Here is a 23773-nt window from a genome sequence, read left to right on the forward strand (position 1 = left end):
AAACATGCCCTGAAAATATATCTGACTGCAGGCCACAAATACAAGAGCGGTGAAAAACAGACGGACCAACTTATTTATAATAAGGGAGTATTAATCATAGGCATCCACCCAAGCATAGCCATATGAATACGAAGGAAAGCTATACAGCTTCCACAGAAACATAGTATTTAAAGAAAAATTCGTCCTGGTCCGGGGTTCGAACCTGGGACCATCGCTTCACCGGATTGAACCTTCTTTATAAGGTGATGGGACCTCGTGCCTTAAATTAATTACACAAGCTTCACCGAAAGAAGAAAACAGTACGTGAGAGTTAACCGTACACAGCAGCAGGTAAAAGAAGAAAAAATCAGGGGGCACTTTGGCTCTTTAAAGTGCTGCAAGGCGAAAGCGTTTCCTGGCCACTGTTTGTTTTTATTTACTTTTTATTTTTCATATTTTGTTTTTTTTTTATTTATTGTTTGCTCCTTTTCTTAACTTTATTGTCTTTTATTTTTATTTTCACATCTTATTTTAATTTTGTTTTTATTTTTGTTTATTGTCTTATTTTTGTTGTTTATTTTCCTTTTCTTGACTTTACTCCTTTTATTTTATTTATGAAGCCCATGCATTCACTAGATGCGCCTTTATTCATGCTGTAACCTTGAGCCTTTTAAGCAGTGAGGCCGAAAGGCGGACGAATCTGCCGACGCGTCTGCTAACGACAGTATGAGGCATTAAAGGCTTTCGCCTTAAAAAAGTTGCCTTTCTGCCTAGCCTCCTGTGTTCCGTACCGCCAGCCCCACCCCCTCCCCACCCCTTTTTTTTTGTTGAAAGTTCATTCCCTCTCCCAAGTTTTTAACACATTTGATACGTAGCAATAGCAGAACAGACAGGTGGAAACCTTTTCTCTCACTTGCTAACGCCACGTCTTCTGGTGGTGGCGGCAATGAAAAGCATTTGACTGCTACCCCGAGGCTGTACGTCTTTCGCAATCCAGAAAAAACGGACGCGCCTTCCAGAGCTTAGAGAGGCGCGTGTGTCGGCGAAGTTTCCACCGACCACCAAGGTATGATGTGGTGAATACGAAATACGAGGCATGCGTAGCTCAAGGGCGTGCTGGGCAAATTTTAACTCGCGAATGGCAAGGCCTTTGTCTAGTATCCGGCCAACAGGGTTCGCTGTTGAGCCGCGTGGAGTGCGAGCAGCCCTTTCATTGTCACCCCTACGGAGCTGTAGGAATGCAGGGTGCGCCCCGTTGCACGCCTCGACAGCGAATAAGGGGGAGAGCTGGTTGGTGCATCTTTATCAGCAGTGACAAGGACAACGACAAAGAAACGATGAAAACTTGGGGATGCTGCTGCTCTGGTACTTTATTAAAAACTTCTACCACAATGAGACATTGGGCTCAGCCATACACTCGACGTCTTAAAAGGCTGGACCTGACTATGACCTTTTCAATGCCGCGTGGCATTCCGCGCAGTCATGCAAGCCTCCTCCATAGGCAGTGTTGGTCTAGCGCGTTCTTCAGATCGCTCTGAGACTGTGGAGTACGTACTCGCTGTATATGCGCGCCAAAGACTGGCGTTCCTTGGCACGTTTCGAGAGTACTGGCCACTTGGCCGGTGATTTCGAAAGCTCTCCAGGCAACGCGGGCGCTTCCTCGATTCTTGAGCAACACCGGGCTCGACTTGCGGTTGTGTTTAGGCGCACTCCTGTTGTGTGTTGTATTTCCCTCTCTTCACCCATCACAGCACGTTTGCCTCTTACTGCAGACTAGCAGGCCAAATGAGCTTTCAGGCAAAATGAATTCCCCCTCTCTCTTCCGCGGTTTTATACGCCAAACAAAATAGTGGACAAAAAGAAGCATGTGCGCGTACTGCTCATCATCATCAGCTTAACTACGCCCGCTGCAGGGCAAACGCCTCTCCCATGTCTCAGGTAAAAAATGAAGTCTACATTTTTGTGGTGTACAAAAGGTCGGGAGTTCCGAATAGAACAATGCAGCATAATTGCAATCTCTTTGTACCTTCTTTGCCAACAGCTAACCTTGTGGGTCGGACACTATTGGCAAAGAGAAAATATAGACTTTGTTTCCAGTGGCATTTGCCTGAATGCATCTGCTTTAAACTGGTAACATGTGTCGCACTGTTTGAACTGAGCCAGATTTGTCACAGTGTGGACGATGGCTTGTCCCAAGCAGTACGCAATCTGTCAGCTGCTCTTAAAGGCCGCGTTCAGACAGAATGAACGGTGGACAGTTGCCACAGTCAGCACGGAAGCCTCATTTACAGATGCGAGCCAGTTTAATATACAGGGAATTAATTACAAGGCAGTAAACTCCTGAGGTGAATCCTTCGTTCATAATGGCGCCTTTTTGCCCTGCATATGCTACGTGCCTCATTTTTACTGTGCTGAAAGTGTGGGATCCTTTTCGGGACAGAAGGTGGTGAGCAAAGGCAAAGCGGCATTGATGGCTGCTTGCTTTCTTAAGATATGTCATAACAAGGCAACCATGTCCCTACCTTTTTTTGCCCCCTTGCATCCAGCTAGCAATCTCATAGTACATTTATTTGTAGCCTGTCGAGCAAGGACGCCTATAGTGTAAATAAAACCAGCATATCAAAATAGTCTGACTATAAAGCAAAACACATTCCAAGTTTTCAGAGTACCACAATATGCGGGTATGGGTGACTCGTAGGGTTGATGCATCTCTATGGTTTTCTTTTATTGCACACAATGTCTTGGCGGCTGCATTTTGATAGGTACAGAATGCAAATGCATTCGGGCACAGAGGTGTTTATGCAATTAAGTATTCTGAGGTAGTTAAAGACAACCTTGGACATTCTCCTACAGCGGGCCTTGTAGCGGTTGCGTTCACTTCAACAAAAGAAAGAGTAAATATATAATAACTATTTATACCCGTCAGTCTGGTACATCTGTCACAACACACCAAGAGCGTGCCTGCCGTTTGAATTCTGGTTGGGTACGGCCGTAGTCAAGCTGTTTTCACAGTCTTTGCTTTATTTCCTCCATCATTTTGATAGAGCTCACTAATAAAAAACTCTGTAACGAAAGCAGTTTATTTCGGTACTAGTGCATCTTTTATAGTCATAGGCGAAGCATTACTTTAGTTTGATAAGTACAGCCTTTTAATTTCACGTATTTGGAAGTCTTTGTCTCACGCACTAAACACAGCGTTGATTGCCTTCCAGGGCACAGTGCCGCTTCGGTGCATCACTCCTATCCTAGGAAGAGTGAGGTATCCGTAGTCAAGCTGTTTTCACAGTCTTTGTTTTATTTCCTCCATCATTTTGATAGAGATCACTAATAAAAAACTCTGTAACGAAAGCAGTTTATTTCGGTACTAGTGCATCTTTTATAGTCATAGGCGAAACATTACTTTAGTTTGATAAGTACAGCCTTTTAACTTCACGTATTTGGAAGTCTTTTGTCTCACGCACTAAGCACAGCGTTGATTGCCTTCCAGGGCACAGTGCCGCTTCGGTGCATCATTCCTATCCTAGGAAGTCATGTGCGTCTCTGATAGCGTGAGTCGCTTTGGGACGTTAAACCCCATAAACCAAGCCTAGGAAGTTGTGTGCTGTGGAGCGCTGCTGTCAGATTCAGCATCTTTTACCTCTCAGCTAGAGTCCTTCTCAAGCAGGGCCTCATTCTTCGGAAGGGTTGCGTGAGGCGTCTTCGAAGGTATCGAGTGCTGTCCATATGGTACAGCCCATGTAGTAAAAAGTGGGCTATGAAATGAGGCTCCCTGTAGATCCAATGTGGCTAGCCCATGTAAGCCCCAGTAGGACCAATGTAGGGTTTGCAACGCGGGCCACAGTCGGCCCCCACTGGCTTTCCATATACGCCCAATAGGTCTTAATTGGCACCGATGCAGGTAGCCCCTGTGGGACTGCTCACATTCGGCCTGCATTTCTTGATGTCAGTAGCCCTCTGAGCTCCCCCATCGGTCCTATTTTGGTGAGATGTGGGCAGCCCCTGAGGGCGAACGTTAGGTTTTCATCTCAGTTAGCCCCGCCGAAATCGGTATAGGACCAATGCGGGCTCCAAAGGGGCAAGCCCAATCGGGGTCAGCCCATATGGTCCCCATAGGCGTCCGATGTAGATTTTTTTAGGTACAGACCAGGGGCGTAGCCAGGGGGGGGGGGGGTGCTTATGGGGCTTCAGCCCCCCCGAAAATTTTCTCGAACTGTCACACACCGGTGACCAAAACAACCACCGGCACTGGAAGTCATTCTGGATTTTGTCACCTACAATGTCTTTTTCAGACTAGAAAAGGCATTTTGGCGCAAACATTGCTTACTCGGGTTGGATTTCGTGGTAACGCCTATTCACCCGGAGTCACATAAGGCAAGCATCAGTTAGTATCATGGTCAAAATTACCATGCGAATGCGACAATTTTGAGGACATCAATAACCGATCTTGACTGACTTTGCTCATTGAAAGCCCTGCCCACGCGGCGTTTCCCAACATACACATTCGGATATTGGTTATTTCAGCATGCGGCATCATTCGTGGCTTTCGTTTGTCCTTCTATTTCCTTTTTAGCTAACTGCTTTTACTTTTTCTTTGAACCAAAGGAACACCCTTCTGTAATTATGGGTGCAGAATAATTGTCGCCGTGCAGGCACTTAAAAAATACGTACTTTCGTATTTATTTCTGCATTGTTCCTCTATTATTCTAACCATATGGCGCTGTCACGACCGCAGCATGGCCCAAGTACATATTGCGACTTCAGCTATCATAGTTTTCTTCTTGCCTGGATCGCCTGTCTTTCTGTGTGTAAAGTTTACTATCTGTGATTGCGCACGGTGTTTATTTGCCTTGTTTGACGCATTACATAGAGTGACTCTTGCTAAGATACGTAGATTTAATGGAGACATACGTGTATTTAAATACCTTGTTGCGAGGTTTTGTATACATACAGTGATTTTGTTTCCATTGACACTTTTTTGTCCTTTATAAAGTTGCACCTTCGCATTTCTAATGCTCCATTTTATCTTCGCACTTCTAATGCATATTTTGCAGAACTCCTCGTTTATACATGTTCTCGTTGTTGCGACTAAAATTTCGGTGCAATTTCTCGCAATACATGACCGGTGACAGCTGCTGCTGGCCGTTCCGTATGTACAAAAATGTCAAGGTTCTTGAACGACAAAGATTCATTAAAATATTTGTCCTGTATACTTGCTAATTTCATGGCCTTTACATTTTTCATATCAGTGGCATGCACAGCTTTGCTGGTTTCGGACTGATATAGTTGTAGACTTCGTGTGGTATTTTCTTTACTTATTAAATACGCAAAAACATGGAAGCATTGGTATCAGTTATGTCTGCCACGGTTTTTAAGACATACCAATGCATTACAATACAATGCATATTTCACTTGTCTAGACATTGCGTAGCGTTAACTAATACACAATGGCAATGCAGTTATTATTCTTGCGTTTGATCCCTCCACAAATTCTATGAGGAGGCCGCGCTGCAACATAAGCCCCCCCCCCCCCCCCTTCCCCCCCGAACAAAATTTCTGGCTACGCCACTGGTACAGACCCACCCCAAACGCCGCCATTGTACCCTCAAGGCAAAATATCATGCACTAACTTTTTCAATGTCACCCTGAGCTAAGCTAGCCACTTAAATTTTCTTTGTAAACACGCGGGAAATGGTTCATGTGGGCTGCCCACAGAGAGCCAGGGTTGCACTTTCTGCAGGCAGCGCACCTCATTGCTGGGCGTTGCGCGGAGAGCGCATGTTTGTGTTACGAACTATCATGACATTTAGAGAGTATCAGGCATTCCAATGCATCCTTGTAAGTGGGTACAGCCATTCTTCTGCACTACACTCTGATCTCACACAAAAGGCCGAGAAGCGATATGGTCTGATTATTCTGCACAATTTAGTCGAGTGCAAGAGCCCAAAGCACGCAATTTGAAGTAATCGAGTAAAGATGCTGAAAATTATATTAGAAATTATCTGTGAGGGTAAGTTATGAGTGCTGCGCACAATAAAAATTTGGGAATTGAAACAATGCATGCAAAATACGATGAAGCCACGTGGGTGGCTTACTTCGCTATAGCCGATGCAGGACCGCCTGCGGCAATGAATCGGCTGCCCCTTTTTGGCTTGCCGCGTTATTTCACGGGGAGCCCTCCACTACGGCACCTCTTTCTGCCGCTGTCCTTTTCTAATGTGCGGCCGTCGCGGTGGCTCAGTGCATATAGCAGTCGGCTCCTGAACCGAAAGGCGCGGGTTCGATCCCGGCAGTGGCGGCCGAATTTTGATGGAGGCGAAATGCTAGAGGCCCGTGTACTGAGCGATGTCAGTGCACTTTAAAGAACCCCAATTGGTCGAAATTTCCGGAGCCCTTCACTGCGGCGTCCCTCATACACCCCGAGCCGCTGTGGTACGTTAAACCCCCATAAGCCATAAAAGAAGTTTGTTAACATACTGCGCAGCTGACTATGCAGCTGACTTGCTCCGGAATTTTGCTTTGAGCTTTAAAAAAAAATTGGCTGCTAAGTAGTTTATTTCTATTTTTTATGACAAGCTAATTTTTTAGGAGGCTTAAATTTTGCGCACAACCACTTCCAGGGCACTCCCATTTCACCAGTATACCGCATTTTCTCTGCCGCTGTATTAATGCTGATTTGTTTAATCAGTAAAATACATCAGTTCCACCTGCACCAGCCTCACTTGTATCTGTCCTGATGTTCAGTGTATTCTCTATTTTACCCAGTACTCGAGCTTTTCTTTCCCATTAACTGTATCAGTGTCACCGCTGTCTAATCCCACCTCTGTGTAAAATCATTTGTGTCTGCGTGATTATGCTGATGTTTGTTCAACAAAAAAAAGATGCAAAAGACTAAATGCACGAGGAAATTACATTTAACCCTTTAAGGTACTTTGTACACAACTCCATACTTTGCGAAGTCAAACATTTTTTTCAGAGTTTCGTTTAACTATCCCTAATTTCTTCATTTCAATCCAATTTAGCATCAATCTTCCTCTAAATAGTGTACTTTTAATGGTTGCAGCGCACATTTCCCCCGGCAGTATACAACAGCATAGCAATGGCTCCATTATGTGTTTCTATACAATACCTCGATGAAAAGTGGGACGTTGCTCTCCTTCATATTCCGTATCTCGTTTTTCGTTTTCAATATTGCGCCAGATGTCCTCTATATGTAATGAATTGTCGGGTCGTAATCAAAAGTCTTCAGCCCACACGGTCTGCTTTTGATCCACGAAGTGCGGCACTCACAGTATCCTTTAAGTCCAAAAGGCCTCAAAAGGCTCAACCTTATCATACACGACAGAAAGAACACGGCGAGGTTCCTTCATCACGCGCGCGTGCCTGTGTGTGTGTGTGTGGAGGGGGGGGGGAGGGGGGAGGGGGGGGGGAGAGAGATGACACCCGATGGTACCCATAAAAGATGGCGTCCTCATGCAACCTGGCAGGTGGCGGTCAAATTAAAGATTAATCGCGCGAGGTTGCTCAGGAAGAGCAACGTGGATAGCACGAACCCCACCGATGACCGCATCTGCCACCCCAGGGCGCGCCACGTAACCGCTGCACCACTGCGTCAGGAGTGGTATGAGGACTCCCAGGGGTCTATGAATGTAAAGTTGAGAATGACTTTATGCAGAGCATCTGAATGCAATTTGGTGCGGCAGTTGGTCGGGAAGGGCGGCGACTGTCTTCCCGAAGTTAGCGCGCAGATCAGAAGGGGTGCGGCTGCGTCGCGGCGGTGGCTACGTTGAGCCATGCAGAGGTAGAATTGCCAGCTGCGTGGCATCGGGCAGCTAATATTTTAACAAGCTATTAAGCCTATTAAATTTTTCATATTTCCATTCTCGCTTATTCCGCATTTATTTCCTCTAAATTGTTGGCAACTCCAGAAGTTCCACAACCATGCGCAAACCGCGCAAATGATAAACCAGGTTCGAATGCTGAGAAAAATCATTTACCCCCTATGTAATACCCTCCCCGGAGGGCCTTTAGGGTATTTGAATAAATTGGAATAAATTTGTTTCTGCATTCGCTCCCGCAGCCGAACAACAGAAGGATTCAACTAAGTAGCGTAGGTACTGGGTGCAAAATATCTGTAAGGATTCATGAGCTTCGTGGTTGGTATGACAAAAGGGCGCTGGGCAGGAGAGGCTGTCAGAGGAGGCCGAAAGTTCCTGTTCGTTTTGCCCTTCTGGGCACGAACTGGGCATCGAATTGCTGGTCCGCAGCTCTCCTCTTGTGCAGGAGGAAGCCGCCGCGGATGCTCCTGTGGTTATGGTGTTGTGAAGCTCGGCCGCTGACCCGGAAGAAGCGGGTTTGGTCGCGGCTGCGGTGGTGGCATTTCGATGGCCCCAGGTACAGAAGAACAGAGATTTGGGAAAATTGGTATCTTCTCATAATGAATCCACCAGCGCGAAATACAGGCGTGAGGCTATGAACAAGAATTTCAGGCTGGTGTCTAAAGATACCAGGAAGGTCAAGCGGGAGGCTCTGCGCCTATTGGCGAATTGAACCAACGCAAGCTGGCGACGGTTGTTAAGGGTACTAGTTCATGATTTCTCGACATGTTTTTTCGGTGAAAACAAGCCAGGAGAGCAATATAGAGCGATGATTTCAGAAAAGAATTTATGGCAAAATTTCACTCGAGTTATTTGCAAACGCATCTGTCTACATTGCTTCCTTGATGTATTTCATGATGGCATTGATGTATTTCATAACAAGCCCCTCTTTCCCCTTTCCTTGTCTGCTCAATAGCTAACGAGGCCTGAAAGCGAAAGATTGGACAGCTGTCGCCGTAGCTCAGTTGGTAGAGCAGCGGACGAGAAATTCGGAGGTAGCGGATTCGGATCCCATCGGTGGCATGTGGCTGTTTTTTTCATCTGCTTTCTAGTCAAGTATACCCATAAACTGATTGGAACGAAGCGCGGCGTTTTATAGAGGATCGAAGCATTGCGAAACTACGAGCTGGTGCTCAACGTCATACCCTCCAGCGCTTACATCAAAAGTGTTCAGTGGAGCGGCTGATGTCTTCACGAGGAAACGTTGCAAAATCAGCAATGACAGTTTTGAAAAAACAGCTCCTGTTGAAGTATACCGACGTGTAAAAAATATCAAGCAAGCCGTTCTTGAGTGAGTTTTTGTTATGATAGTGAAGTTCAAAGAAAAGTAACGCAATAGTCTTCGATTACTGTTCGGTAATCATTAAGTTACTTTTCTGGGGTGGTAATTGACCACTGTAATCAGTTAAATTTCAGATGGAGTAATTGTAATCGTGATCGGTTGCTTATTTTCTGTAACGTGTACAAGACTGAAGCAAACGTCACCTTAGGCAGCCAATTAGAGGCTTCTGTCGTCAACACAACATGGAGGCTTAGCGAGACCTGTTGAGCCATAGTTGACCGAGGTCACTGCACCATATGAACTCGAATTTGGCCTCAAAATTAAAAATTTCCCGATCTTCCCGAGCTGCACCGTTGCCTGCTAGAACGGAGTCTGCTGCTGTGCTGACACATGTGCGAAAACTTGCCGGCGCGCCGCAGCGGTCCTCGCTTGCGAACTGCCGCCTACAAACGGAGCGGCGAGCATCTTTGCGCCGCTAAACTCAAGCCCAGCCCACAGCCGGTGTAACACTTTGACACCGCACTCCAAAGCCTGAGCTCTGTTTGGCTACTTGAAGTTTGCGTCACAAAAGACAACATAGCGATGTTACCAGAAAGATTGCCCGCTGTATGTACTCGAGCGACGACAAAGCATGCCTGCCCAAGTAGCGAGCTTTCGGCAACGGCGCTGGATGCGAACGCGCCGAACGACGAACTGTCCTGTTGTCTGGCTGGTCTGGTCGTCGCTAGGCCTATAGACTGTTTAGCGTCGAAGCCGCAGCGGACGGCGCTTCGGAAGTTGCCTGCATTATAATAAAATGCCTATACTTTTGGCATCGCTTTACTGTCAGCAGCATCATTTCGCAACAAAAAATATGATAAATTTCCGCGACGCGCTCGCCAGTAGAGCTAGCGGAGACCAGATGCGCGAGCCGGAGAGCAACGGCGGAGCAGCGGCAGGTGCTAGGCAGTTGTGGCAAGAAATTTGCTCGTATTACAGTTGCTATACTTCTGCCAGCAACTCGGTATTGTTCAAAGATCCTCAAAAATTATCTATTTTTCACACTTCTACATCCCAGAGTTTATTATTTACGTGAAGAACAATCCTTAGCTGACGCCGGCGGATGGCATCCAGGCTGGCCGGCCAGCCTGCAGGCTCGGAGTATTCTCGGAGTTCTGCAGGCTCGGAGTTCTCTCCCAAACCGAACTCCCCACAGAAATCGCGAGCACTGTGTGCATTTTATGCACGCTAACTCTTGACATGGATAGCACTTGCAATACATACCACACTTTTGCAACAATGAACATATTCCATACCGTTCAACGCGCGAACATTGAGAAATCAAGGACACCCCACTTCGTTGTTCTCGACCGTATTCATCACTCCAGTAATATTTCGGGTCCTTGTAGTGTTCAAGCGGTGCTACGAAGTTCCTCGTACGTATGACAGACAACGACATATTTGAAAAAAAAAAGTGGAGGTGTGTTGTGGACGGGCGCCGAGACTGGTGTTGAACATTATCTCAGAATTCGAGCAAGAGGTCACCACTGGCCAGTTTTCTAACCTTGTAGCTTAAGTCCAAGACACCCGTCAGACATTTTTCAATAATGAACGGGAAGATTATTCCAGCAGATTTTTCGGTTTCTTCACTATGTATAACATGTAACTTTGGGAAAGTCTGCCTGTTTCTTTGCAGCAACTGTTGGGTTCCCTCGGTCTGTCCTCTCTTGAGAGGACGATCATTTGGTGAAACAGGGGGGCCATGGAATGTGTATGTTTTTCGGCTACGGTGCCAGCTGCCCACCATAAAGCCGAACGAGGGACGGTACAGGAGCTTACAAGCAAGCCCTGCCCTCACCAGCTGTACACCCTAACTGCGTGTAACTCAATATGGCATAATCCAGGATAGTTGGCCAGACAAAGTTAACTCAAGCTGCCAGGAAAAAAGTAAAATGAGAGTTGCGAGAAAGGAATAGGAAAGTGAAAGATGGAGGGGAGGATAGGAAGAGGCGACTCCCGATTTGCCCCGGTTGGTCTGCCCAGAGCTAGGGTCAAATTTGGTTTGTTGCGTCAGTCGAACGGCTTAAAGGTTCAAACGATCGGCTTCGGCTCAACCACCATGATCCCATGGCGCTACCGCGCACGACTGGGGTCCGGGATGGCGCACCACTCAGCAACATCTTAGGGTAGCTCGATGCCAGCGCAGCTTTGCAGGCATCGAGGCACCCTACAACGTCCCGCTTGCTTGCTTTGTCTGGATTTGCAACGTAACCGACTTGCCGAAACCACACAAAAAAGCAGGCCTTACGATGATACCATCTGTCGGGCTAGTTGGTTGCGATCCATATGTATCAGCAGCGCGAACACCACACAGGAAGAAGAAGGAGAAGAAGGTAAAGAGCGCTGAACCGCGAACTTGGGTCCGTGACCAAGGAAACGCTGGACTTCCTCTGGGATGCTCCTGACACCTCCCACGAGGTGGACGGGGTTTCCAGTCTTTTTTTGCTTTGGAGGCACGAGAGCACGCAAGCACGGAAGTGCCTGCTGCCAGAGGCACTCTGTCGTTCGGCTGACTTGTGTCGCAACTTCACGCCATTTCCTTGATGCTGCTGGCATTGGCGTCGATGTGAACACCATTAACCGCAGGTGTTCTCTGTGGAGGCTCGCCTGGTGCTGCCATTCCGAACGCAAGATTTTGCACAGGCGGGTGGCATGGCCGACAGTGGGCTGGATGCCGCCGAACAGCTTCAGAAGTTCAGGTGGGAGCACCTTGCGTCGAATGCAGAAGCCGAGAATTCTTCCCTGGCAGGAGGATGCCGCGGCGAGGTATAATACGTAGCCGGGATCAGTTTCTGAAGAAAGGAAAGGGCCCGTAGAACAAGAAATGTACTTGAATAACACCATCTGTCGGGCTAGTTGGTTGCGATCCATATGTATCAGCAGCGCGAACACCACACAGGAAGAAGCGCTCTTTACCTTCTTCTCCTTCTTCTTCCTGTGTGGTGTTCGCGCTGCTGATACATATGGATCGCAACCAACTAGCCCGACAGATGGTGTTATTCAAGTACATTTCTTGTTCTACGGGCCCTTTCCTTTCTTCAGAAACTGATCCCGGCTACGTATTATACCTCGCCGCGGCATCCTCCTGCCAGGGAAGAATTCTCGGCTTCTGCATTCGACGCAAGGTGCTCCCACCTGAACTTCTGAAGCTGTTCGGCGGCATCCAGCCCACTGTCGGCCATGCCACCCGCCTGTGCAAAATCTTGCGTTCGGAATGGCAGCACCAGGCGAGCCTCCACAGAGAACACCTGCGGTTAATGGTGTTCACATCGACGCCAATGCCAGCAGCATCAAGGAAATGGCGTGAAGTTGCGACACAAGTCAGCCGAACGACAGAGTGCCTCTGGCAGCAGGCACTTCCGTGCTTGCGTGCTCTCGTGCCTCCAAAGCAAAAAAAGACTGGAAACCCCGTCCACCTCGTGGGAGGTGTCAGGAGCATCCCAGAGGAAGTCCAGCGTTACCTTGGTCACGGACCCAAGTTCGCGGTTCAGCGCTCTTTACCTTCTTCTCCTTCTTCTTCCTGTGTGGTGTTCGCGCTGCTGATACATATGGATCTTACGATGATGTTGGCGTCATCAACTACTTAAGCAGTTATGATCGCCGCATTAAAGCGCCCCTTCTTCCAGCCCCTCACCGAGCTATATATTTTCAACGGCCAGTCCTTGCAGCCACCTTCTCGAATAGTTGCCCTGGAATGCGCTGCCTGCAGTTACGATGAATATTACCGGGCGAAATTCGTTGTTGCGTGGTCAAGCACGACGTTCGGCTTGGGGCGTACGCCTCCGCTCTTTAGTGCAGAAAGTTGGTCACTTTGTTTGCAGAGGCCTCGTGATACTTGAAAGTGACCAACGACCGCTTGTCGCCATCGCTAGACAAGCGATATCAGATGTGCTATCGCGAGTACGCCATTTTTGCTTGGTGTTTTGAGTGGTGATTACATTGCGACCTTTGTCCTCGCCAAGCAGATGGCCGCAGCTCCTATGCGTTCAATGCACTGAGGCGGCACTGTCGTCAGTAGTGCCGTGGTTGGAAGTGAACCGTCAGCGTGGTGTCATCTTTTGTCGGCGAGACACCTTTTACGTGATATAACCTGTGTTTCAAAGCAGTAGAGACAAAATTTGAGCAGGGACAGTATGCGCTAGTTGTGTTTGACCTTTCTGTAGTTGCCAGTACATCATTGACTGACGCGAAAGTACAGCACGAGATATTGCCAGCAATCCACAAAGCACTTACGGAAGGTGAAAGTAAAGGAGCCTTGTGGCCTAGCATTGGAAAATAGGTCGCCGAAGTGCTCGATGCACGCTGATAACCACAGTGCCCCAATTGCTGTACCCCGTCACTAACATTTTTCAATAGAGAATAAATTGGTTACCTTTGATGACCAGCTTTCCAGGAGAGGAGTAGCCGCGTCAGCTGTCAACCAGGGTTCCGGTGCAGCACCAGGCTCGCAGCAACTTTTGCACGATGACGGCGTCCCGACGGAGGTTTGCATTAAATTGGGTCACAGTGTTTAGCAAGGAGTTAGCCCGTTTCGACAGGGTGTACGACTTGAAGCACGAGTCTTCAAATGTGGTACTGACGGGTGCAAGCAGCCAGAGCGAGAAGCGCGGACGAGTAATTAAATGACCAAAGGGGCAAAAATACAGGTTTTTAGCCGCTCTGCTGAACAGCAATGTAAGCCTCAAAGGAGGCAAGTGGCCTCCTAGCGAGTTGCGCCACTGAGGCGTTCAACTCATAGAGCAAAAGTGCGCGAATTAACTGACACCTCATTTCAGGCTCTGCCTTCTCTTTAAAGTAGGTATACTCCAAATCAAAACACGTCGTAACAAGGAAGCCAAAGTGGTCGCGCCAATGGGACCATAATTATAAGTAAAATTCACTAGATATAAGGTCATCTTGTTTGAAAGAGTGCCAGAAGTTGCGATGAAACACATGTATAGGGTCGTGCAAATAAAAAAAATTGTAAGAAGTGATGCGCACAGCGCGATGTGCCCGCCAATGAAGAAGGGACAGGTAAATGGTTGCGCCGGGGTGCGGCAAAATTCACAGGAGTTGGAGAGAAACTGAGAAAGCAACAGTTAAGTGACTCGGTGTTGTAGTGCTCTAGATTACTAGTATTCTAGAGCACTATATAGGTCTTGCGCACGATGCCTATTTTTCGTGTACAGCGGGGGGCGGAAGTTGCCACGTCAAATATGGGCGCTATCAATTTCAGAGCTTCACATCGTCCTCGGAAAGGCTAGCCCGACCGACAGGCAGACAAGGCTCTTTCTCTTGGACTCGTGGTTTCACATCTGGCCTCCTCCGTCCGTTCGATTCCGCCTCTCGTGCCTTGCGGATGTGGCCTTCGCCGGGCGTCTCCTTTTCCGGCGAAGCCGCGCGCACCACCGCCAGGGGGAGCCGCCGGTCTCGGCACAAAACGGCCGCCCCGGCGCGGCCGCAGCCCCATTCACCTGTTGGCGGAGCGATGGCCGGCCGGATCGTCGTGCTGCTGCTCGTGTGCGCCGCCCTCGGCCCGCAAGGTACGCGCCGGAGGAACGGGTTTTTTTCCGGCCCTTTCTCCGCGAGTGTGGCTGTGACGCGTTCCTTCGCAGTGGGCGGCGCGGTATGGGGGACAGTAGCTTCCGCTTCGGGCCCGCAGCGCGTGCAGTTAGCTAACGGTAACTCTGCGTGCGTGACGGCTTGGGTGCTCTAACGGGCCGGATGTATGTGATCTTGACCTCGCTCCGCAAAAACTGTCTGCCCGCTGATAGACCTTCGTCGGACGGGGCGAGGTCCGGCGAGAGTCCTTGGGGAAAGTTGCCGTGACCCACTCTCGGCGGGCCCGCAATTAGAGACACTGACTACTCTGGGCGCCGCTGCCCAGTCACGGAGCGTCCCCTGCCTGTGTCGCGCAATCTTGCGGTCGACGCCGTCATGCGGAAAGGTTCTGTGTCACTAGGCGAACATCCACCAACTGTCGGTGGCAGAGATGGTGACGGTGACAGTTAGCAGCCGAGGTCCAGTGAGCCGGCCAAGTACCGGTTGTTGGCGACAAGTTGTAAGCACGGCTTCGGGACAAACGAAACAAGCTTTGAATACTAATGGTCTCGCATGCAATCAAAACAATTGAGTGTACCCTCTGAAAAATGCGGTTTCCATGATGGTGATTTTGTTGCAAGTGTGCACTTTCTGGGCGATGTCCCGTGAGGTACAACAGTACAGAACGCGCCACCGGCAAGAAATCGTCGTCTCTCTTGCGCTACTGTCGAGCTTTTTATTTCGGCGAACGCACACCATGTCGCGCGGCACGGTGGCTGTATGGCGCTACGCTGCCCACGGGAATCATGATGGTCACTCATATTAGATGCCCTGCAACATGTCCGCTGCTGTACTACATCTGGGCTTTAATAACGGCTGCTGAGACTTCGCGTGGAATGACGCCCGTGGCAATGCACAAAAATTGATTGCGCTGGCCATCGAATACCCTGCAGCAGCGAGAAACACACGTCTTAGAGAATTTTAGAATCATCATCGTTAGCCAGACTACGCCAACTTCAGGACAAAGGCCTCTCCCACAGCTCTCCAATTAACCCTGTCCTGTGCCAGCTGTGGCCACCTTATCCCCGCAAACTTCTTAATCTCATCCGCTCACCTAACTTTCGTTAAAGGTATCCAGTCCGTTACCCATAACGACCATCGCTTATCTTGCCTTCGCATTACATGCCCTGCCCAACCCAATTTCTTCTCGATTTCGACTGCGATGTCATTAAACCGCGTTTGCTCTCTAACCCACTCTGCCCTCCTCCTGTCCCTTAAATTACGCCTGCCATTTTTCTTTCCATAGCTCGCTGCGGTGTCCTCAATTTAAGTTGAACCCCTTTCATTAGCCTCCACGTTTCTTCCCCATAGGCGAGTATACCGGTGAGATACCGGTGTTATATACTTTTCTCTTCAGGGGTATTGGTAAAGTGCCGTTCATGATCTGAGAGAACAGGCCAAATGCGCCCCACCCCATTATTATTCTTCTAGTATTTCACTCACATGATCCGAATCCGCAGTCACTACATGCTCTAAGTAGACGTGTTCCCTTAACAATTCCAATGCCACGCTACTAATCGTAAACTGCTGTTCCTTTGCGAGACTGTTGAACGTCACTTTGGTCTTCTGCATATTAACTTTAGCCGCCCCGTTATGTTCTACCTGTATAAATCATTTATCATGCTTTGCCATTCATCTCCTGCGTGACTTAGCAAGGCAATGTCACTAGCGGAGCGCAGATTACTTCTTCGTAGATTCTTCGTTTACTCATATCCCCAACTGTTCCCAACAAAGGCCTCCGAATACCTCCAGTAATCAGGCGGCGAATAGCACTGGCGAGATCGTGTCTCCCTGCCCGATAACCCTTCCTTATTGGAATTTTACTGCTGACTTTATGGAAGACTGTGGTGGCTGTGCAGCCGTTATTTCCCTTACAAAAATTTTTGTTGAAAAACAATTGAAATACAGTGGCCAATGTTGAAGAATTCCCTTGAAATAACATTGTTTTTCTCTTGATAAAACATCAAGAGTCATTGAAATCTCTTTAATATTGGCCACTGAAATACCATTGAAATTATATTGAATACTGTTGCGTTGAACTCTAGTTGTTTTATTTTTGATGACGTAATGAAAATTTCTTGCTTTATTTTTTTATATATTCTTGGAATTTTTTGAAAACTGCCATTGCAAAGACCTAAAAAAGAAATTCAGATGCAGGTGTTCTTATTACACCGGAAGGCCCATGCCGATGCAGTTCACGGGTACATGTCCTTCAAGAATAAACAAGAAATGCAGGCAACCAGCGCTTACACTGTAATATTGCAAACTCATGTTGATTTGATACTGAAGAGGATATTCTGTGCACACATACAGACCCCACCCCCAATTAGACAGGATGGAGCAGTTCGCACATGAGACTGTAAAGTGCTCAATAACTGGAAATCCGCTGTTACTGGTTTACCTTAGCTTTATCCTTATATACTCCTCTACAATGGTGTCATGATCGACGCAGGGGATGAACTGGCAATCGTCAAAGTTATCTAAATTATTATTGCGGCTATATGTTTGCGTCTCAAGTTCACATGTGGTGTTCTGTTATTTGAATACCTTGATTCCTTCAAGAATACCATAAATAAAGCCAATAGAAAGAGCCACTTTTGCATGAACGCATATAGAAAGCATCACAGAACGTAGGCCTGAGGGTGCATTGTAGCATTGGCACTTTTCTTTCCTGTGAAAGGGGGAGTCTAAATGGCTTACAAGAGTTTACAGGTGCTTGGGTCTCACTGAGCATAAAGTATATGGTAATACTGAGGTACAGTACATCATGCGCATCTATATTTGTGGTGCATTGCTTAAGTTAGGCTTAGGTGCATCACCGCCTTCAGAACTGCATCTCAACAACATGTACTCAACAAATACATCGCTGTGAAATACTCAAAGAAATTTCTTTGAGGCTTGTTTTACTAGCGTCTGTATAATTAGCATTGAAAAGCCGTTGAGCCAACAAGTCATAAACAGTATAAACGGAAAGTCAACGCTCTTTTTTGTAAGGGATGGCTATCTTCCAGTGTTTTTGCATGCGGCTCATCTACGCCCCGATTCCGTAATGCCTTACGCATTACAGTTTTAGTATAGGGGACCAAAGCCTTGGGGCCCCCAAAAGTTTGAGGCATCGAAATTGCCATGCACAGGACATAACATGGCGGCGCCCACCGATTCGTCCTTGTCGCCACTCTCTCTCTCACGTTCACGGCAAACGAAAGGCGCACGAAGCTTTCGTTTTGGCTGAAGATGCCCGCACCACAAAATCTGAACGAAAAACGCACCAATTTATTAAAGCAAAAGCATTACATGGCTATGTTGACGCCGGAAGTTGGTCCCCCGTTACGTGATCGGTCATATGACGTCATGATACATTAGAATAAAAATAAAAGAAAATTCAGGTCTATGTGGGAATCGAACCCTCTCCGCGGCCGTGAGAGATGACGTGTAGGCTGACGCAAAACAGTGATGATGTCACACCCGAGCTGAGTCACAATGCTGCCACGTGCAGACAGGAGTAACGATAGGAGAGACGCGCGGCGCAAAACCGCGCCCGCCGAAGCGATGACGCTTGTTTGAGCAACAGATATCGCAGGTGCAGACGAAATCCCAGCGATGCCATCACTGGTCGGCCTCAATACGGTGGCAGTATTCCCGAGTATATGCACCAAAATTTTGAGCAACCGTTCGTCATACAGCATTCCGTTACCAAGGCAACCAGTACCATGGCAACCATGGCACCACAGCCGCTGCGCCGCACTGCTCATGCGCAGAGGCGCGCAGCTGGGATATAAGCAGCAAGCGATGGAAGAAGGAGAGCGGCCGTGCTCGTCACGGCGGCAGACAGGCTGCGCGAAACTGAGTCTTCCGATCCAGAGAAGTCGTCGCATGGTACAAGGCCGGCCGACAGCGTGAAAACGAGGCGCGAAAGGCTAAGCGGGCGGCCGAGACGCCCGAGGAACGAGATGAACGTCTCGCGAAGAGACGCCGCCAAGCTGCTGAACGACAAGGACGGCGTGTCGCTGCCGAAATGTCAGTAGATGAAACTGCTTTCGCTACGTATATCCTAGCCTAGCTGAGCTAAGCCACTGCCAATTTTTTTTTCCATTGCATGTTTGCACGACCGCCTCGTCATAGAATGGTCGGCATTAGGAACCCCGCCGGTCACGCCCCGTGCGCAGCATCACCGCGCTCCTGTTGTCGAGGCAAAGTGCCGGCTTGGGCTGCATGGTATCGTTACACTGAACGCCATAAAAAGTTTTTCAAAATCACCAAGAGGGCAGTTCGGCGCCATTCCAAATTTCTCGGAGACCGCCACTATAAGAATTTTGGCAAGTGGGTACGTCATGTCTGCTGTTTGGGCGAAAAAGTAAATTCGCCTACGTAACGTGGTTAGCAACCCTGAACGCGTTCAGCACTTGGCAGGCGCGAAGCCCCAACGACTGACGGCATCAATGGGCGGAGAAAGCCTTCCCGGGCACAGCACTCAATGTGCTATGAAAGCGCGGTGAATACCGGATGAAAGCTGCATGCGAGTGTTACAGAACACCTCCTTCACTCATTTTATCGCCCCTCAGAATCACCAACATGCTCGTCACAAGGCATGTCTGTGGTGGGCCTCGAGGGCCGACCGTGCAGTCGCACTTTTCGCCACGCCACCTGCGTTGGATGCATGTACGACCCGCAGCGCAGTTTACGGGGCGCGCTTGACCAAAACCCGAATGGACTGTCACGAGCCGGGTGTCACTCCCAGACGCCCTTGGAGCGTGTGGGGCTAGCGATCTCGGTCTCAAAGGAGATCTCAGCGTGGCAAGCTCAGCCAGAGACCAGCTACCAAGTGACGAGGGGGTTGGTCGTTTGGTGCCCAGCTTTCGCCGGTCTCAAGCCAGAGAATGGGTCGGAGCCAGAAGGTTCACAAACAAAACAAACTTTATACAGCAAAGAGACCATACAGAATTTCCAATCGCTCGTAATAACCCGCACAAAGTGGTTTACACAACAATGCAAAACATGCACAGTTTCGCAAGAGAGAGAATACAAGATAGCTATTGCACCTGAAGTGCACAAACACAGGAGAGAGATAAATAGAAAAGAACACAATTTGTTCACCGGGCGTTGTGACAGTCCGACGACCGGGGATCCTACAGGGCCGCCCCGAAGATTGGCGCAGGACTCGCTGGGCCATATCTGGGCAAGTGGCGTTGATCCGGGAGCCGCGGGGGCGCGCTTCTCCGAAACTTAAACGGTGGCACAGGTTCTTTAAACCGGGCGCCGTCGGCCTCCGACCTGGGATTCAAGCGGGATCGCATGCACTCCTTCAGCGATCTGACGCAGGCCTTTCGGGCCGCGCGCCTGTTCTACCCCCCACCCCACCTCTCACTAGACAACTACCACCCAACGCTCTGGCGACGCCTCCAGACGCGCACCCTCCCGTCCCCCTATCTGCAATCCCGATATCACTCCACTAGCCCTTCCTGTACCCTCTGCCAGCATCCCTCCGCTACCCTTTCCCACATCCTCTACCTGGCGGACCCTCCCCCGCGGGGCCTGGATCTCCTCACCACTTGGGGGGCATGGGAGACCCTGCGGCGCTCCACAGACCCGGCCAAACAGGCCATCGCAACCAGCCGGGCTGCCGGCGTCATGGTCCGCAGGAACATGAATGTTTGAGTCCAGTGGGGCCGTGCGGGGGCCCAGGGGTCTGCGAGCCCCAAACTTCTCTGCATACAATAAAGTTTCTATGATGATGAAGATGATAGCACGGGATGACTGGTAGTGCTCAACGTCCTTCATATATAGGCGCGCCACGTCTATACACTCAGTATTAAGTGTACAATTTTTTATGCGAAGCATATTAACGTAGGTTTCGGGCCTTCGCGCGACGCCCGGCGGTGGCCACCATTGACCCTGAAGTGGGGTCACGTGGCATGACGTCACGTGATGACGTCACACCGGCTGCAGATGGGGCCTCATATCGCACCGTCGGACGTCGCCCGGCGGTGGCCACCACGCTTCGGTTCGCGCCGTCGCGCGCGACGCGGCGGAGGCGCCACCATCGCTGCATCACGTGATATGTGACGTCACGCCAGGGATGAACGCAACGGCGCGCGCCCGCCGTCGCGTCAGTCTGCGCCTGCAACCGCGCCAACGTCTTTGCGCCGGGCGTGTATGCGGTATAAGTGACGTGCAAACCAAGAGTCATGCATTTACGGACCATAAGAGTGTGTTTGTCGGGCTGCAAAGAATAAAGTACGACGATTAACCTAAAACCACGTCTCCGTTACTTAGCCCCATCCACACTGAGGCAGCTTCTTAACATGCTTCGCATCCACTGGGATTAACCTTGATAAGCCTCCAATTTTCCCCATGCCATTGGTCAGGCGTGGAGGCTGGTTTCAAAAAAGTTTGCGTTCTTTCTTCTGACCCGGCACCACCGGCGCGCGAGCGAAGTGGAGAGGGCATCACTCAGCACGCTCAAGGTTTCCGCTCTCTCCGTCGGCAATGTGTAGCATTTGCAGCTAACTTCTCGATTGTTCGGCGGCGCGCGCGAACATTTTTCCGTTGGCGGCGCGCCGGCGAATGAAGTGGAGAGGGCAGCAACACACACAAGGTTAGGCGCTCTCCGGGGTTCTTTCCTCCACTGTTCCAGAATTCTCTACGGTGCGCACTGGCGAGATTGCTTCCGCGCAGCGCTGACTTTCCGAATGTGAGCCGAATTTTGTGACACCGGGCAAGTGGGTTTGTTCTCACACCAGAGATCCAGCAACGCTGACGCGCCTGTGACCGCACGGGGTGCTGGTAGAAAACCAACTTCGCAGCCGATGCTTGCGCGGACCGCATGCCACACTTGTCTCCCGACTGGGCCAACCCACACAGCCCACCTCTTCCGATGGAGCGCAAAGCACTCGGAGGCCGCATACGCGCCACAAGCCGGTTTGTATTCAACCGAGCGGCTCCTGCGACTGCACTAAAACATTTTCTGCCCCTATAGCGTTATCGAAGAACAGCGCACCGAACGGGCCCACGAAAGGCAGATGGACGTAGACAAGCGCTGACCTGTTGCCCCTGTGGTTCCGTTGCGCTGTTCTTCATTAACAAAACGGGCAACCAAGTAACCCAGACTGCAACATTACTGCCCCATAGCGTATGCACAAGTGGTGGGTGAGCCGATTGTAACCCTCGGCGACCCTGATTACCAAGCACAGATGCAACCAATAAATGCTATAAGCGTCTTGGGACCTCTCCGCAAGAACAGGAAATTGGCGCACGATTGCTTTGGTGGCAGCATGGCGGTAAATATTTCAATGAAATTAGCACCTTACGCCTACCCACTTCACCACTTACACATACGCGCATGCGCGGTTCGTATTTATTGCATAGAAGTGTGAAAATAAGTGCGCCTGCGCTTCTCGGCTGTTCAAATACAGAGGGAAACGAGTGTCTTGTCCCCATACAGTGTGCTCGGCGACACCTGGCTGTGATACTGCGTTGCTGCGCGCATGCTTTGAACGTCTTTTGCTGCGCGAAGCAATGTGCACTTTCTTCATTTTCCAGGAATCGCTGGCGCATACTACGGCAAGCTGATCGGCTCAGTCAAGACAAACGCTCACAGCTTCTCCGGCAAAGTGTACGCCGCCACTGAGAACAGTGTCATCATCACAGACCTCAACTACGATGGAGCGGGCCCAGGTGCGTCGCCGGCGATGTGGTCTGAGCATGCATGTTGCACTAGTTGCGAGATTTGAGCGAGATGGTGCATTAGCAGCACGAAGCGCGATGAAGGGCACAGCGACGGCAAGGAGCGCCATTTCTGTCGTGAAGTCCACAATGCCCGTTGTCGCACTGCTTCTGTGGTCGACAGAAGTTGGCGACAGGTAAACCACTGACAAAACGCTTGTGCTAATAAGGAAAATACATGTTTGCTGGGGCAAAGTTCTTTGTGCGCACAAAAGAGATAGACGTACCACATACTTCTCTGTGCGTCCGGTCTTATTCTGCGCTTGGCCTCGCGCACTACCATGATTGAACTTGCGTTATCGCCAGTTCAGAGGAAAACCGTGGTTGTCAGGGAAAACTTGTCCGCAACTGATCACGTGTGTGAAAGAACCAAGAGAACGTTTTCACTTTTTTCTTGGTTACGGTAATAATTAAAACTAAAGAACTACAAAAATTGAACTGAAATATATTCGCAGATTTAACTAATTATTCAAGACCTATAAACGGGCCAAATATCCCAGAGTTTCGTCAACTAGACCAGAAGTTAATGGCCGTCTAATATGCGTCATTTTCATGATTTTTGGTCTTCCTTTAGAGCGCCGATTCTAAATAACTAGCCATTGCAGCCACTCCTGTGATCATGATATTATACACCTCTTCTAAATGCTGTAGAAGCAGCTGCTTTTCCTGCGCAGTAGTGTTTTTAAATCAGTTAATAAAGGCAAACAAGTCCATCAGAAATACCGGTTTACGCACTGTGTATTTTGCATTCTGATTGATATTAACAATACATCCACTGAGAGCGAAATACGTCACTATTCCCGTTTAGATGTAACTTGGTTTTTTAGCGCAAACGGGAGAACCCCAGCGATCGCGCAAACGTTGCCAAAAACGGCCTGTGACCACGGCCGGCGCGGGGCCTTAAAACGCTGCTTTGGTCTGCACTTGCCAGTTCTGTATACAAAACGTGCCCAAGTACGCAGCGTCTAGACGACGATCCTGCGCCTACACAAATTCAAGTGTCGCTGCAGGCAGATGAGAGCTGCGGACCTGGGCAGTTTCCGACACACTTCTATCTCTGAACATTCCTCCTGCTAAGAAAGATCGCCGCGAATGCGGTGCGCACCTGTGTCTGTTTTTTGAAGAACGGCGTTTAACAGAAAGCCCCTTGCACAGCTGCCTGAGCGTAGAGACTCCTGCGCGACGCAACATGAGAGCTACACCTCGCTCCCCGCGCGACGGCCACGGATGGCTTCACTTTTGGAACGCCGCTCGCGCCGAATACGCCATGTCGCTCGGCTGGCATCCGTGTGGACGC

The 23773-nt window shown here is 49.4% G+C and overlaps 1 protein-coding gene across 1 annotated transcript in view; it reads left to right on the top strand.

Annotated features, from left to right (window-relative positions):
- Window positions 1-14540: 14540 nt before the first annotated feature.
- LOC149349420 (protein Skeletor, isoforms B/C-like) overlaps window positions 14541-23773 on the top strand; it is a 30646-nt gene continuing 21413 nt past the window's right edge. Inside the window, exons 1-2 of the mRNA XM_089578349.1 lie at window positions 14541-14696; window positions 22294-22428. Of these exons, the coding sequence (XP_089434475.1) occupies window positions 14642-14696; window positions 22294-22428 (190 nt within the window). The 5' untranslated portion in view covers window positions 14541-14641. The remainder of the gene's footprint in view (window positions 14697-22293; window positions 22429-23773) is intronic.

The sequence above is a fragment of the Amblyomma mixtum genome, chromosome 3, assembly GCF_055824585.1.
Source record: "Amblyomma mixtum isolate Tamu chromosome 3, ASM5582458v1, whole genome shotgun sequence".
NCBI classification, from domain to species: Eukaryota; Metazoa; Arthropoda; class Arachnida; order Ixodida; family Ixodidae; genus Amblyomma; species Amblyomma mixtum.